At 42.4% G+C, this 15,775-nt stretch overlaps 1 protein-coding gene across 3 annotated transcripts; it reads right to left on the bottom strand.

Annotated features, from left to right (window-relative positions):
* Positions 1–206: 206 nt before the first annotated feature.
* On the bottom strand, positions 207–6,141 carry nfyba (nuclear transcription factor Y, beta a). Of its 3 annotated transcripts, none has more exons than XM_041030606.1 (7): positions 6,034–6,141; positions 4,250–4,343; positions 4,031–4,161; positions 2,437–2,634; positions 1,040–1,118; positions 859–938; positions 207–776 (listed from the first exon to the last, which is right to left on the bottom strand). In XM_041030606.1, exons 2-7 carry the CDS (start codon positions 4,341–4,343, stop codon positions 744–746), a joined length of 615 nt encoding a protein of 204 aa, XP_040886540.1. In that variant the 5' UTR covers positions 6,034–6,141; the 3' UTR covers positions 207–743. The 3 variants fall into 3 exon arrangements, with proteins under 3 accessions (XP_040886540.1, XP_040886541.1, XP_040886542.1); XM_041030607.1 differs by lacking the exon at positions 6,034–6,141 and adding an exon at positions 5,734–5,948; XM_041030608.1 differs by lacking the exon at positions 6,034–6,141 and adding an exon at positions 5,522–5,654.
* Between the last annotated feature and the right edge of the window lie 9,634 nt (positions 6,142–15,775).

Here is a 15,775-nt window from a genome sequence, read left to right as displayed (position 1 = left end):
AGTGGGCCCCAAACTTAACATGCTGAACTTGTCACTTGGCAGCGTTTGTAGCGTCACATTCAATGATTTCGAGGTTTGTGGCTTTGAAGGACAATTCAGCAGGACATGGACAAAGACAGGAGACAGCAGAGGAGGGGAAGCTCCAGCTCTAGACGTCTGAAATTATGGGGGTGGGGGGGGTATGTCATGAATAAAAAAGGTGAGAATTGAAACATCACTCTTGAATTTTTATTCAAAGGATTTACATGACATTTAAAGCACATGGTAAATTGTGGGAACTTACAAAAGAGCTGCATGATCTGATGTGACAGTAACAACGTGGCTTCTCTCGGTTCAAACGAGAGAAGGCCTTAAAAAATAAGCTTCCAATACAATGCCGCCCCCATCCCACCCCCCACCCCACAAGAAAAAAAAATGCATAAAAGCAAACACATTAACACACACCCACAAAAACAATTCCACCACTAAATCATGTAATAAGACTAGCCTTTCAAAATAAAAGCCTCAAATTCCCCCAGCTGTTTTGGAGGCATTCCAAAAACACCTGGTACCTCACAACTAGAAACTACACTTTCTACTCAACAGGTAGTGATTTCTCTGTACATGAGGGTCTGTGCGGACGCTGCACTCCCTCCTCACTCTTCCTCCTCCTGTCCATCTGGTAACCTTTACCCTGTGCTGGGATTAGAGGTCATCAGTAGAGTGCGGGGGACTCGATGTGTGGGCTCGCGAGTTAGTCCTCGTCATGAAAACTGGATCTGTTGTACGGTGGGAATCTGGAACATAGATGTACAGTTTAGTTGGTGTGTGTGATTTAGATATCATCCAGGTCAGTGCTGGAACTGCACAGGCTTTTACCTGTTGATATGAGGTGGTGTAGACCATGACGTTCTGCTGCTGTCCATCTGCTGTGATAATCCCAGTTTGCAGCGGATTTGCTGATGAGGGGAGGAAATGGATTTTAATGAGACCGAACTTCGAACATTAAGAACAGACCGACTGATAATATTCATTGTAAATTCAAACTCATTCTACTTACTGAAGCTATCATCCGTGAGATCCTCCCCCAGGCTTTCTCCCACTGCAACCCCGGGCATCCCCTTTTCCCCTTTCATCGCCTGGGGAAAAAAGTATATGTATAAGCAATATGGGCAACTAAACAAGAACATGGCCTCGTCTGGTAACAAACTGATACCACCTTCAGGCCTGATTCTGCATTAAACCAGGTTTATTTTCAGATTATCTGGCTTCAAAGAAACCAGAGGTCTGTACAAAAAAGCAAGTTCAACATATCCAGGATAACGTTTGGTTATCTGGCTTAATTGAGCCTAACATCCTGAATCACCTGTACTACGAAGCTGGTTATGAACTGGGTTTATCATTGTGGCTACAAATGCTTTCATGCTTTCATGTGAAAGAGACTGAGTGTTAATTACAAGAACTTAAATATGATATGAGAAGGAACAGTGATAACTGCAGGTAAATTCAGTTATAGAGACATGCAAAGGTGATATTCAATAAGGTGAAATCTAAACAACATGATTGCATGACTAGAATAGAAATGAATCTCCAGAAATAATTTACAATTGATAGACTGACAGTAGATGAAGTGAAAAGTGAAACATACTTGAGTTCATACAAAGCAAGTAAAACACTATTAAGAGTCATTTATCAAAACACCTGTTAAAACAAGCATCAAGTCAGAAAAAAGAGATGCTTCCACCTATGCCCATAGTCTCCCATCCACAGCTCATTAGGCTGAGGCTAACTGCTGTGATGAAGCAAAAAGTAACATCACTCATGAGCACGGTCTTGTGGACTTTGTGCGCACGAAGGCCACCTCATGGTTTCCAGATGCCTTTGATATTGATATTCTTTTTTTTTTATTGATAAAATCCTGATCTTATCCATTTCTGCTCCTGATCATCGCCTTCAGTGTTTACAATCAGCTGTTGCTAACTAACACTAATTCCAAGACTCATTTCACAGAGGATTCAGGCTAAATAAATAAATCTGAACCCCTGGTGACACATTTACAATCACAGCACTGCAACAAACCGGGCTGACAAAGGAGTTCAACGTCACATCCTGAGCTCACTGCTGAACTATTTCATGCTGCACGTAGTTTTCTTTTGCTTTTCTATTGCAGTGGTTGTGTTCAGTTTTTACTAGAATGCGTCATTAAATTTCGTTGGGTTCATTTAAGATAGACCTCCTTTACTGGACACCTCTCTGACGCTGCCTCAGGATTACTCTATAAGCAACTGCACCAAGAATGAACAGGGTTAGACATCTTCATGCGTCAAACTAGCTCTGAGTCTGCTGCTTAGCTGCTTCAAGTTCTGTCTGCAGAGTTGACAGTTTTTCTGCCCTGCATGGCTGCTTTTAAAGAAAAAAAAAATTTGACAATTTTACTCCTTGCTTATGTGCTCTCACCTCTCTGAACTTCTGCAGGTAGAGCTTCAGTGGCTCCACGTACATGTCAAAGCCCAGCGTGGACATGGCGAACAGGATGTCCTCCCCGTTTATGGTCTTCCTCTTCTCCTGGTGGCAGCGCTCACTTGCCTCTGATGTGATAAAGCTGATGAACTCGCTCACGCACTCCTGCACACACTCCTTGGCATCTTTCGCGATCTGTGGAATAAAAAAAAAAAGTGCGCACACATGCATTCAGGATAAACAGCCTTGAATGGACCCACTTTGGAGTGGACATTGTGGTTATGTCCCTGCCGTTGCATGCACATTGTGGTGGCAGAAAAACAGTGGAAAGAAATGGTGAGGAAAAACTTCCAGATCCCTGGAATAATGTTTAAAAAAAAAGTTGTGCCGCTGGATGTCAGAAAAGGATGCAAAAAAACACATGATGACCTGTATTTGTAAAGAACACCATCATCAAAAACGTTTATGGTTGTAAACCATTAAACGGACAGACTGGATTGATGAGTGCTTCCCATTATTTACCTTCACTGTGGTGGAGCACCACAGTCTAATTTATCCTGCCACAGTTTCATAATGAAGCTAAAATATTTGTATACTTCTTATAATAACACAAAAGATCTGTGCCATGGTGTTTGGAGCTGTTGTTTCAGTATTAATTTCCTCCTTGCCTCTCTTACACACTCACAAAAAAAGAAAAAAAAAACACACACACACACCGACAAAGGAACCGTCTGTCATTGTCGGAACATCCAAGCACACAGTAGGGGCAGTACCATTATTGTAAACATTTACATTTATGTCCACAGGGCAATCTTTTTAAAAGACTGAGTTTACATTAGGGCTGTACCTATGCCACAATATCAGGAAAAAAAACTTCCTACATGCTATTCTGAGGATAATTGGGTCTGATGCAGGTACATTTTCATATTTTCAAATTGTATTAACTGCGTAAATGTGTGGTAAATAGTTTTATTTTACTTGGATAATTTCTCCTCAGAGATGATAATTAACACAATCTGCATCCACAAATTTGCTACCTGAGGCCCTCTGCTCTGCAGTACTTGTTTGAATGTTTCATTCACAAAAATGTTGAGAAGAGAACTTCAGCCAGAAATCAGCAGAGAGAAACCTTTAAAAAACTGAAGATAAATGCTAAAAAAAAATCTTTCCAAAGCAAAGTGGTCCATGATGAATATGAGAGATTAAGAAGATGAATTATTCATTTTAAGGCATTTTGAAGTCAAGTGTTTTCTTTTTCCTTGTGGAGAGTCAGACTATCTGTACATGACTCATACAAGAGCTCTGGACCACTCAATCCTCAGAGAAAGCATGGGAAATTTCTTAAATGTGCTATTGAAGAGCAAAGCTGTTCTTCTAATTGGTTCCGGCATAAGGCCCAGTGTTCATAAAGAAAGAGAACACAGGTGAAGGTTCAAAGCTGAAATGAAACTATAACCTCTCTGGGCACAATCTAAATTACTGACATAATGACACAGATGATCAGTCTCACTGTGATGCACCTATTTCCATCTGTCACACTGAAAATAAGCCCCACCGACCCTCCAAAAAAAAAAAAGCAAACATCACAAACCTTTCCAGTTTGAGGAACAGCATTCTTCATGATGCGAGCCACGTTGGCAATAGGAAGGTAGATGTCCTGCTCCCTGTAGTTCTCTTTGACACCCCCATCTTCGTGGTCATTCATATTCTCCTCTGTGTCGTCTGCAGAAAAGAAACAGGAGTCAGCAACAGCTCTACACTGACGGCTGTTCTCAGACCAGCACCCTGGTACACCCTGTTTGGTCCTCACCATCTTGAGACTGGAGAACGTAGTGACTGGAGGCCATGTACTCTCCGGTGATGCCCAGCTGGGAAGCGTCTGTGGTCGAGCTGTCTCCGTCCATCTGTGACACAAACATGTAATCACATTCAAAGGCTGACTTTTCTGCATACACCAGAAAAGCCTGAATGCATCAAACATCTCAGAATCATGCTTCACACACACATACTCTTTCAATAACTCTGTATTTACAGGCTTCTAAAGATTACTCCTCTTGGGTTTGGATAGCTCTGATGCTCTCCTAAATCTTGAAGAACAGTGGATGCTTTCAAATACAAGCCCATATACAGCATTGTGCAAAAGTTTAAGACACTTTAGACGTTCAGATTCTTCTCCATCATGAGTCCAATTGTGGGAGACATCTGATTGGTCCCACATTCATTCTGCAATAGGACAACGAGCTCAAACACACAGCATCAGAGTCATAAAGAACTATCTTCAGAGACAAAAAGAACAAGGAGTCCTTCAACAGATGGTCTGATCACATGAAGAGACAGAGGACACTGAGAAACAGACTAGATTCACAGAAGGACTGTGGCAAGTTCTACAAGATGCACAGTCTTGTGCACAGTCCTGCACATCAGTATGATTCTGAAACATGGACAGGTTACTAAACAGGCCTATAACACACAGGCTCGTGTGCCCAGGAAATATCACACAAATGACATGACTGCGTGTGGTCTGAAGTCATTTAGTGTCTTTTGTGTGTCAGTATTTTAGGTCAATCCAGTTTCTATGTAGAAGGCTTGTTACTGAATCCCCATCATCACATCAGGTATGATCTGATGATGCAAGTGTAATAGACATCATGATCCTGAGTAATGGCTGAAAGCCTTCAGGTTGTTCTGATGACTTATTTCAAGTCATTCAGGCGTAAGAATTTTAAACGTTTCGGACATGACAACGTACACGTCCACTACGTGGGTGCAGATACGTCTGTTTTCAGCTTGGTGGAGCAGTAATCGGTCAAAAAAAGATTCAAATGTGTTTAACATAGGGAACTAACTACCAGCTGATTTCATCAGCTCACTGGCCTGTTGAATTCAAGTCATAGTCGTTACAGGTTTCCATTTTAAAAAGGTACCATCCTTGTTTCAGAGGGCGGACATATTTTCAGAGATGGACACCCCTTAATTTTACCCACATTTTTGGAAGGTTACGTGATGAAATGCGTTCGCGGGCTCTGGTGCGGCAATTGGGCCTCTAGCTAGCTGTGTTAGAGAGGTTAGCACTATAACTTACGTGTTAAGCTGCTGTAACCCGGGCGGGACCACATTCCGTTAGCCACATGCTAAATACACCGATGTGCGTTTAGCTACCGTGTGCTAACTAGACTAGCAGATGTCAGGCGCGCGTATGTGACATGTTAAGCTAACTAGCCGATTCACTGGTCTCCACGAACTTAAGTTAATGAGTTGAATACAGTGGAGAGAGGTTGTCCAGCGGGATATTACCTTCTGTAGTTAACCTGTTCAGGTACATTGTGTCTCTTAGACAAATTCTCACTGTAAATCCACCACAGCTGGCGCCTGCACGGACCGCGCTGGCCTGTTCTTTGTCGCACGGCGAAGGGTAAGACGTGGCCGAGGCCGAAATGATAAAGACTTCGTTTTTAAAATTCACCCGCAGGATACTTCCTGATGAGCAGCTCTCATTCACTCAGGCAACAAATAAAAAATCAGACAGAGACGGACATTTCCATTCGAGCTAACGAGAAATCGGTTAGCAATCATTGGCCGAAGCCAGACACAAACCTGCAATGAAGCCCTGGTTGGTTACCTCCCTGAGACGGCTGTTTGGTTGGACAGAAAATGGCTGCGAAAGGACCAGTCCCAGCGCGGAGCCACGGCTGCACTGCCGCCTGTGGCCAGCAGGGAGGCGCATTCAGGGACTCCCCATAAGCTCCTACCCCGCAGATCTAAAGTCAAACCACAAGTGGAAGCGCATCGAATATGGTGGACAATTAAACAATGAGTCGAAATGTGTATTTGAGCTGTGTTTTAGCTTTTAGTGTAACAGTCAAGGCCAAACACAGGTTGGCGGCATTCTGAAATGAGAAGAAAATACACATCAAACTTGCATTCATTATTCAAAACTATAATAAAATATAAGTCTTTTACAGCAACGTGTCGCTCACGTGGTTTCATCTCTGTTAATCATGCAATTACAGTAACTCTGTGCCTAGCCTACAATATAAAAATTCGCTCTTTTCAGAGAAAAATCGTTTATCGGAATTTTCACAATTCCCACGTTGCTGGCAGCATCTGAACGCATCTCTTCTAGCTCCGAAGCGCCCCACAGAGAGGGTAGTAGGTAGTAGACAAAGAGGCTGAGTGAGGAGGGTCACTGCAGGTTACTCTGCGTAAGTGTGTGTGCGCGCGCTTGTGTGTGTTAACCTGACAAAGTAAATTAAAAGAAGCTGAGGTAAAGGAGGCGAGCTAGGTTTAGAAAACTGTTCTGACAAGTGCTAACATTGCTAGCTAACGTAGGTTTGTTATGGTTTTTCATTGCAGTCCATTGACACTTGCAGCATTGGGTTTAGTCTGATTATTTACTGTGTTTGAAAAAACCGGAAGCTGCTGAGTGGAGATGATAATAATGGTTTTCACCACAAGATGTCGCCATTTTACCCTAAAAATTATGTACATATTAGACACAACTTCTTTTGCTCCTCATTAGAGCCATCTGTCATATCCTCTGTATGTCTCTGGTCAGTACACAGTATAATAAAGCATTTGTAAAGTAAATTAAATTTAGAGAGTAGCCAATTTACCTATTGTGTGTTTTTGGTTTGTGGGAGGAAGCTGGAGTACCCAGAGAAAACCACAGGGAGAATATGCAAACTCCACACAGAAGAGCCCAGACCAGGGTTCAAACCTGGAACCTTCTCGCTGTGAGGTGACAGTGCTAACCACTGCACCACCATGCCACCCCAGTCTGAAGATATTAAACTGAAATGATTTCTCTCTCTTATGTGATTGGCTTTCTACACCATAACTCTGTGATCATGTTTTTATTTTTAATAATAGATCTTGCATTTTGTCATAAAGAAGTTGACAGCTGCCATTCAAACGCTAGGATTCAAAAAACACAGATCAGCTCATATCATTCAGAGCCATCCACAGTGACAGAACTTGATTTTTATAATAAAGTATGATGACAGTGATACTGTCATGATACTTTGAGGTTTTTGTAGTTATATTGTGAGTTTCAGCTTGCTGTTGCCACAGCAAACAGACTCAGTTACAGACCAACATTTAGCAGCTACAGAGCCAGATTTTTCCCTGGTAGAGACCAAAAACAGAGCTGAAAGAGAGGTAATACTTGACATAGATTCATCAGGTGGACTCAAACACCACTCCAGATGAATGCTGAGTTGTTCTGTGACTGCTGGATGTGTAAATAACCAACTGTTATTTGATAACAAGTTCAACATATGAACTTAAAAGCCAGGGATATGTCAGTGTTACGTTCACTACTTGTTTCTATAGAAAATGTGTGGCCTGAGCATCAGTTTAGGGTTTAGGGTAATTCGTTGGAACATTTCTCCTGTCTTCTGCTGTTGCTGTTATTAAAGAATGCAGTGTTTTTCCAACATTGGTCAGTTCATCATATTATACTGAGAATTGGTTTTAACTATAGTTGCCATGGGGGAAAGATGACAGAAAACAGTCAGGTAGTTTCCAAAAAGAGTGGGCTTTTAGAAGATCATGGATGTCTGCAGAGTTTCTGAACACAAAGTATGAACTCATACACAAAGATTTAGATCCATATTTAAATTTCCCACTTGTTGGTTACTAAATCCAAAGGTTTAAAAGTCTAACTACTATCAGATATCTTATTTCATAATCCTTTGGTCCTCTGCACGCATCCATCCTGCTTCCCTCCCTCAGAATTACTGCTAATCTGTCAATGAACACAAACTTTGCCACAGCACAGCTCAGGTAATTATCATATTAATGGGACACTCTGTGAGCAGCTCTAGAGGAAAGTGGAAATGAGATGAAGGGGCAGGAGCAGTGATTATTGAGAGAGACATATGCTTAACCCGTTTGAATATTTAATTTCTCTCCCCTTAGTCACCGCCTGACTGTCTGTCTCTTCCCTTGCTCCTTTAGGAAGCTGTAAGTTTGAGAAAAAAAACTGCTGATAGTTGACCTCACGGCTCCCTCTCCAAGAGGCGATGAGAGGGGTGAGTGTTTAATTCAGTTTAATTCAGAGTGCTTTATGGGCAGGAATGTCAAGTGAACAGTATTGGCTTATCATCAAGGACGATACAATTCAGTGATGAGACAAGAAAAAAAGAATTCCATCCATCCATTTTCTATACCATTTATCCTCTTAAGGGTCCAGCTCTTAAAGGCTGGAGCCAATCACAGCCAACCCCAACTTTGGGCAATAGGCGGTGTACAGGTTAGCAATCTAACACAGGGCTGACATATAGAGACAAACAACCATTTACACTCACATCGCCACCTATGGACGAAGTTAGAGTAGCCAATTAAGATGCACCTCCAAATTAATCTGCACATCTCTGGACTGTGGGAGGAAGCCGGAGTACCTAGAGAGAACCCATGCTAGCAGTGGGAGAACATGCAAACTCCACACAGAAAAGCCCCAAGGGGCTGATGGTCTCAATCATCCCTCTCACTGACTCTTTCTTGACTCTTGTTTCTTTTTCTCTTGTCTTTCTGTTTAGTGTTTTATTGTGTTTAGTTACATTCCTTGGAAATCTGTTCTGGTGTTATATGTGTTTGTGTTTTTTCTCACCTTGGTGATCATCTGCCCCATCTATTTGGTATTGTAGGAGGGACAAAGTAGGGGGAGTATGTGTAGGGGGAGAAGATATTTCATTTTGAGAGGTGAGTATAGGAAATGAGCAAGAATATGTAACTGGAGAGATATGGGCAATTGAGGCAGAATTTGTAATTATTAATTATTGAAATCCTTGTACTTGACCAGTATTAACAGTACAGTGGAAATTGTAGACGAATTAAGAGGGCAACAGTAAGATCTGGACTGGCATCTCTTGTGAAGAATGAAATCACCTAAATCTTAAAACATTTAGGTGTCTTAGCATCTATGAACCTGCCAAGGTTTTTATGGGAAGTGGGAAAATTTCCAACTGGTTGGGAAAAGGCAGCGATTATTCCTTATTAACCAGGAACAGATCCATCCAGTCCAATCAATCATCAGCTAATAGCACTGACATGATGTATAAGAATGATAGTAGAAAGAATGATTACAGAAAAATGTAGAAAAGGTTTATGATATGGTTTGGAAAGGGGGATTAATGGGTAAGTTAAACATGATGGGAATTGCAGGTAGAGCATATAATTGGATTAAAGATTCTTTATTTGATAGGGTTCTTCACATCAGAATTGGGCTAGTGTCATCAGGAAAATATATAGTTACATTTTAAGTTCTGTCTCTGGACCCAAATGTGGAGCTCAGACAGGTTGTGAGTTCAAGCAAGGTCGTTTATTGTAATATGATATGAAATCAGTCTCTGTAGGTTGAGGCGGGCAAACCGGAGGTTAGAATGAGCCAGGTGGGATAGCTGAGAAGGCTGGGGCTGGGGAGAATGTTTAGAGACTTCAGAGTAGATTAGGCAAAACCAGCATACAGAGTCGAAATCCTCCAAAGGTGCCAGATGACCAAAGTGGCACTGAGCACAGCAAAACAGTTAGGTGAACAGGTACAGGAGAACCCAAGGCACAAGTGACGAGATCACGGGAAAAACTGCATAAGTAAAATCCCTAGAGAGTCGACTGAATGTTGTACCACATAGCTGAACTGATGATCTGGCATAGAGCAGAGTGCAGAACCTGTCTTTAAACAGAGCAGTTTTCAGGTGGAGTTGATGGGATGATGGCTGCAAGTGTGTAGGAGAATGGGTGGGAAAGGGACCTCAAACCACTGTCATTAGCCCAATACTCTTTTCCTTCATGTTTTTTTCTCAAGTTCAGGGTGATATTGGATGGCCATTGTTTGTAAATGATGGGGCCTTGTGCAAAAAGGGGAAAGAATATGAATCATGAATCAAGGGAAAAACACAAGAGGCAGTTAATACGCTTGACTAAATGTCTGTGCCTCATTTAGAATACATTGTATTGTGTGCTTTCGACACTCATTGATATTTTTCCCCAGCAGTGCTATTAATTCCCTGTCACCTTTTTGATGTCCTGCCACGCTCTGTTTTGAGGCACTGTGCTGAGAGCTCAGTTTTGAGAAATGACCATGTCAGCCCTTGGAAAAAAGCTCCGCTGACTGGGGTCAGTGCCAGAGCAGCGGGTTCAAATGAGTTTCCTACTCAGAACACTGCCTGTCATGAATTATTCATGGACGATATTTAATAAACCCAATCGTCCCCACAGTCTGTCTCTGTGGAGACTGACCTCACATTACATGAGCGGGTTAATATCTGGGATTTTCAGAACTTAATAAGGTACGCGGTGGAGTGTTAAATAGAGGTCAGTGGTCCTGGTGATGTCAGCGAAGATGGATTTTGGCGATACTGTGTAGTGGCTCACCACAGATCCTCAATCAGACTAACTGATTGACAGAAGAAGGATGCTGTAATTATGCATCTTTTAGTGACGGCATGTTTTACAGGTCCGAGGTCAGATGTTTGCTCCTGGATTTCAAACTCTCATTAATACATCTTGCAGGTTTTTTTTGACTGGCATTGCAGTTTGGACACAGATCACTGTGCTTTGTAACTTGCCTTATGTTGCTTTGGAAAGTCACACTTCAAAGTGCTGACTGTCCCACTTTCTTATTATAGCTGACAAAGGCTGGTAGTTGTCAGTCACCATCATATGGTATACCTTGAAGGCAGTTTTTAATTTAATAAGTTAATTCAGTTTTGAGAGCCACTGTGTGTAGAAAGGGATGACTTTAGCAATATGTGATTAAAACATCTTGCAAATTAAAGGAGTTTGTGTTATTGTGGGAGGTGGAGCTATACCAACTTCATAGACGTGGGCTCACCTCGCCAACCAAACTCCAGGATAAGAGTTGCCAGGTGAGTGTGGGAATAATCAGGTGCCCCTAGCTGAGCACCATTGTGTGAGAGTGTAAGAATACAACTGTTGTTAGTGCCTAAGCAACAACTTCGTGGTCACATTATCAGATCTGTTGACATATGTCTTGAACACTTCAGTGGAAAGAGGAGCAGAGTTGTCCACTAATCACCACCTGGTGGTGAGCTAAGTCAGATGGCATGGAGAGTCAGCCAGACAGACCTGGTAAACCCAAATGTGTAGTGTGGGTGAACTGGTCGTATGTGACTGTTGTGGTGGCAACTTGACATCCAGCTTTTGGACACCAGTGGTGAAGGAGGCCATCAAACTGAAGGAGGAGGCCTTTTAGGCTTGTCTATCCCAGCAGTCTCTTAAAACAGCCGAAATGTATATGTAGATGGGCTACAACCGCAGGTATCACTGATGCAATAATCAGGCTGCGGGAGGAGTTCGGGGAGGCTATGGAGCAGAACTTTTGGCTGGCTTCAAGGACGTTATGGCAAACCATCGACTCAGAAAGTGACTCAGGCTGTGTACAGAGGTGGACAAGAACTGCTGATCGTGACTAAAGATATTGCTGAGCAAGTACACAGAGCACTTTGGGGAACTCCTGAACCTTACCAACGTGTGTCCTGGGGTAGGAGAATCAGCACCTCCAAGTCTGAGCTAATGGTTCTCTGCTGGAACAATGGATTGCTCCCTTTGGGTCCAGAGTGAGTTGTTGCAGGAGTTCAAGTGTCTCAGGGTGTAGTTCATAAGTGAGGGTAAAATGGAGCGTGAACTTGACTTGATTGCCGCAGCAGCATCAGTTACGCATGAATTGCATCTGACTTATTTTGTGGGTTTTGTACTGTAACCACAATTTGACAGTCAATCTATGTTACAACCCTCAGCTATGGTTATGAGGTTTGGGTAGTGACCAAAAGACATTCAGAGAGTCCAGCTGTTAGGGGAGATTATATGTATATCTGGCCTAAGAACACCTTGGTATCGCCCAGGATCTTTGTTTTTTGCCACCGTAACCCAATGGATTAGTACAGTTGGATTAGAGTCATCTGGAAGATGCTATAATAGGTGGTAGGTAATGCAATGCTGTCTTTCCCAAAGTAGGAATAGATTACAAATGAGTAAATGGAAATGCTGTAGTTACCACCATAAAAAGAATCATGACAGACTTGTGTCTTCATTACAGTAAATGGTACCAACTGATATAGGGTCACTCCTGTTTGCTCTACTGTTTTTATGTAACATAGAACAACGTAAGCAGCAATTTTCTCACGGTCTCAACTTTTGCAGGGCTGTACAGTCTCTTAATTTGCTGACACATGCTAATAAGGCTGGGGTCTTCGAAGTTTTTCAGGCCAAGGACCCCGAAACTGATGGAGAGATGGAGCAGGGACCCCCTACTGTATATTTTTTATTATATTCAATTGTATTTTATATTAAACTTAGCCTAGTGCCACCTATAAACATACCTTGTTATTGTGCATTCAATACTAAGCTATTCAAATAATACACAGGTTCATATATTAATGTTTTTATTTTATACATGTGCAAGGTACAGTGAGTAGAGTGACACCATTTATAAACATTGGTATCTTCTTTTCAAATAATATTGCAGCGTCTGTCCTTGTGTCTGGTATCTTAGTTAGCTGCAGGACTGAATAGGCTCTAGGCCAGCAGCGAAAGGGGCAGGTCCTCCTCTTTGTGTGCAGGAGGGTTGGAGGGACAGGTCTAGTCTCGTGCAGTGGGTGAACCAGTGCCCAGCTTGAGAAAGCTCCTGTGTGTCGCTGAATGTGTGTATTTCTGACTGAAAGATAACATCTTCTGCCTCCATTTATCCATTCGCTAATATGTTGGATTCATGTTAATGTGTTTTTAAACATATTTAAATTTGTGGGGAAAATATAAAAAATATATAAAAAATTGTCTAATCAACCAAAAATTTCAGGACCCCACTGCAGTACCTCTGCAGACCCCCTAGGGGTCACAGACCCCCTGTTGAAGACCTCTGTAATAAGGCATTGGTCTCTCCCTTCTCACTAGGTACTTGATCCCATTGACCCAGAACCCAGCCTATGTCTGAGGCCTTGGTGCTGAGGAGCAACTGCTGAGGTTAGCCCTCTGCTGTCAATCTCAGTTGCCAATAGCAACAGTACAAGGCACCAGCCATATGATACCCCGAAGAGTAGCTTGCAGAGGGATTGTGTTCCAATGATGCCTTTAAATTTTATTTTTATTGAGACATTAGGTCAGAGTTCCTGATGCACGCTCTAGTTTGCATTTCTTTTTTATATTCTCTGTGATTCAGCTCCTCCAAGCATAGCCCCCATCTTAAAGCAACTTTTGAATATTCATGTAGATCATTAAGTGTCTGATACAAATACAAATGACTAGCTGCTGACCTGCTAAGTTTTCATATTTGTACTGTACATCTGTGAGTGTAAAACAAGGGTGTTCCCGTGGTTCTCATGTTGCTGCTTGTCACGAGTCCAGAGGTCAGTATTGATGCCCGTACTGCTGTGTATTGTGTACATGACAAGCAAAACAAGTAGATGTACATTTTCTGAGATTATTCTCCTGCCCACCTTCTGATTCTGTCTATGTCAGACCTGCTTGTGTAAGTAAGACAGATATCTTCATTAGAAAATGTGCACAGGACTCTTTTGGCGTGTGCTTGAAAATCCCATTAGAGCACAATTTGATCAAAGCAAAGCTGCCTCTATGACTTTGTGCAGGTCTCACAGCAAGGTTAAGATGCTGCATAAGAGGTCCATCTATCACTGCCTGCTTGTCTTGGACGGTGCTCAGGGGTTTCATCTGACTTTCGTGCAGTGTATGCTCTTCTACCAGTAGGTGGCACTGGAGTTGTATGTGTAACAGGTAAATGAAGCATTTACCTCACTGCATTTTGTCAGACTGAGAAGAAAGACAACTAAAGCTGAGACTTTTGTTTTGATAAAATCTGTTCATTTACACCGATACTGTTGTAATGTCTCCAAATATAATAACTGATAGATCCAACTACTACTATTAGTACTACTTCTATTACTGTTACTTGTATTGCTGCCATTTCTGCTATGATTGTTTACCGCTACAATCACTAGTGATACAAACATGGTATTACTATTTCTATAATCTAGTAGATAGACGGTCCATAGATAGTAATATTATAACCACTATTTGTACTACCTTTACTATGGCTACTTTAAATGATACTCTTATGATTACTGTTACAACAGTTGCTATTACTCTTACTATTACATGTACCACCACCACTACTATTTCTGTTACTATTCAGAACTCAATGGTAGAAGAAGTAAAAGTAAAGGATCTGAAGTGAAAGTCCTGTATACTGCTAACTGCTTAACCATTGTAATGGTTTAGGTAAGTTGGACCCAAATGCAGATGTTCAAGGCAGGCAGGTTTAGTGATTATATTTTAAAAACAAAAAGGGCAGGCTTACTAGTAGTCTAACTGTCAAAGAGTGAAAGAACAGAAAATACAGAGACTTAAATACTTCAGTGAGGGGAATATAAGGACACAAGTGACGCTAAGTACGGTCAGTCAAGCAATAACACAGGTGGGAAAAAACAAAAACAGGAAGTACAACCATAACAGGCTACAAAGAACGGCAGAGCTGCTCAGGAGGGCGGCCCGGAGGTTGAGCAGACAGGTGGTTGCAGGAGTTGGCCAGTGATGCTGATGTGATCCCCGGCAGCTTGAGGGATCGACATGTTTGTGGCCTACGCTTCTCTCTAGGCACTCTGACCCTTAGACGTCTCAGGGCAATAGCCAGATAATTCCTGAGGACAAGGGACTGCTAGAGGTCCCTGGGGTCAGGACTGGAAGCTAGCAGGCTGAGAGCTAGCCAACTTGGAAACAGGCTTGGAAACAGAGTGGACACTCGTGGGCCTGGGAATTGCCAGCTGGGACTCAGGATGGGGGACTAGCTAGCTGAAGGCTAGCCAACTGGAGTACTGGTTGGAGGAAAGCTGAGTCAGGAGCAGGCTGGCACCTCATTAGCTGGGAGGCTGCTGGTGGCTAGCAAACTGGAGGCTGGCATTTTGAAAACTAGATGGCTGGGAAATTGCTTGAGAATCAGGAATGTTATCCTCAGAGGAGCCTTGTTGTACAAACGTTTTTTTTTAACCACTCATGATATAGGAGCATCTGACAGAGTGGTGTGGCAGGAATAATCTGGACCTCAACATTTCAAAGACTGAAGAAATCATAGTGGACTTCAGGAAAGCAAAGCACTCGGCTCTCTACACACGGAGAGGAGGTGGAGAGAGTAGAGAGCATCTCAGCAGACCTCACCTGGGAAGACCTCACCTGGATCACACACATCTCCTGGCAGGTGGGGAAGGCCCAGCAGAGGCTTTATTTCCTGAGGAAGCTAAAGCTTCAGCTAGCTAGAGCCTCCTGACCTATTGCTGTACAGTTTGGTTCAGCAGCTGTACAGAACAGA

This window comes from Toxotes jaculatrix, chromosome 22, assembly GCF_017976425.1.
Source record: "Toxotes jaculatrix isolate fToxJac2 chromosome 22, fToxJac2.pri, whole genome shotgun sequence".
In the NCBI taxonomy this organism is placed as follows: domain Eukaryota; kingdom Metazoa; phylum Chordata; class Actinopteri; family Toxotidae; genus Toxotes; species Toxotes jaculatrix.
This window is presented reverse-complemented; position numbering and strand designations above follow the sequence as displayed.

Coding starts and splice junctions, on each gene's coding strand:
- nfyba (XM_041030606.1), bottom strand. CDS start 4,343: ATGGACGGAGACAGCTCGACCACAGACGCTTCCCAGCTGGGCATCACC. Junction 4,162..4,249: donor CGTTCTCCAGTCTCAAGATG/GTGAGGACCAAA, acceptor TCTTTTCTGCAG/ACGACACAGAGGAGAATATG. Junction 2,635..4,030: donor CTGTTCCTCAAACTGGAAAG/GTTTGTGATGTT, acceptor TTTATTCCACAG/ATCGCGAAAGATGCCAAGGA.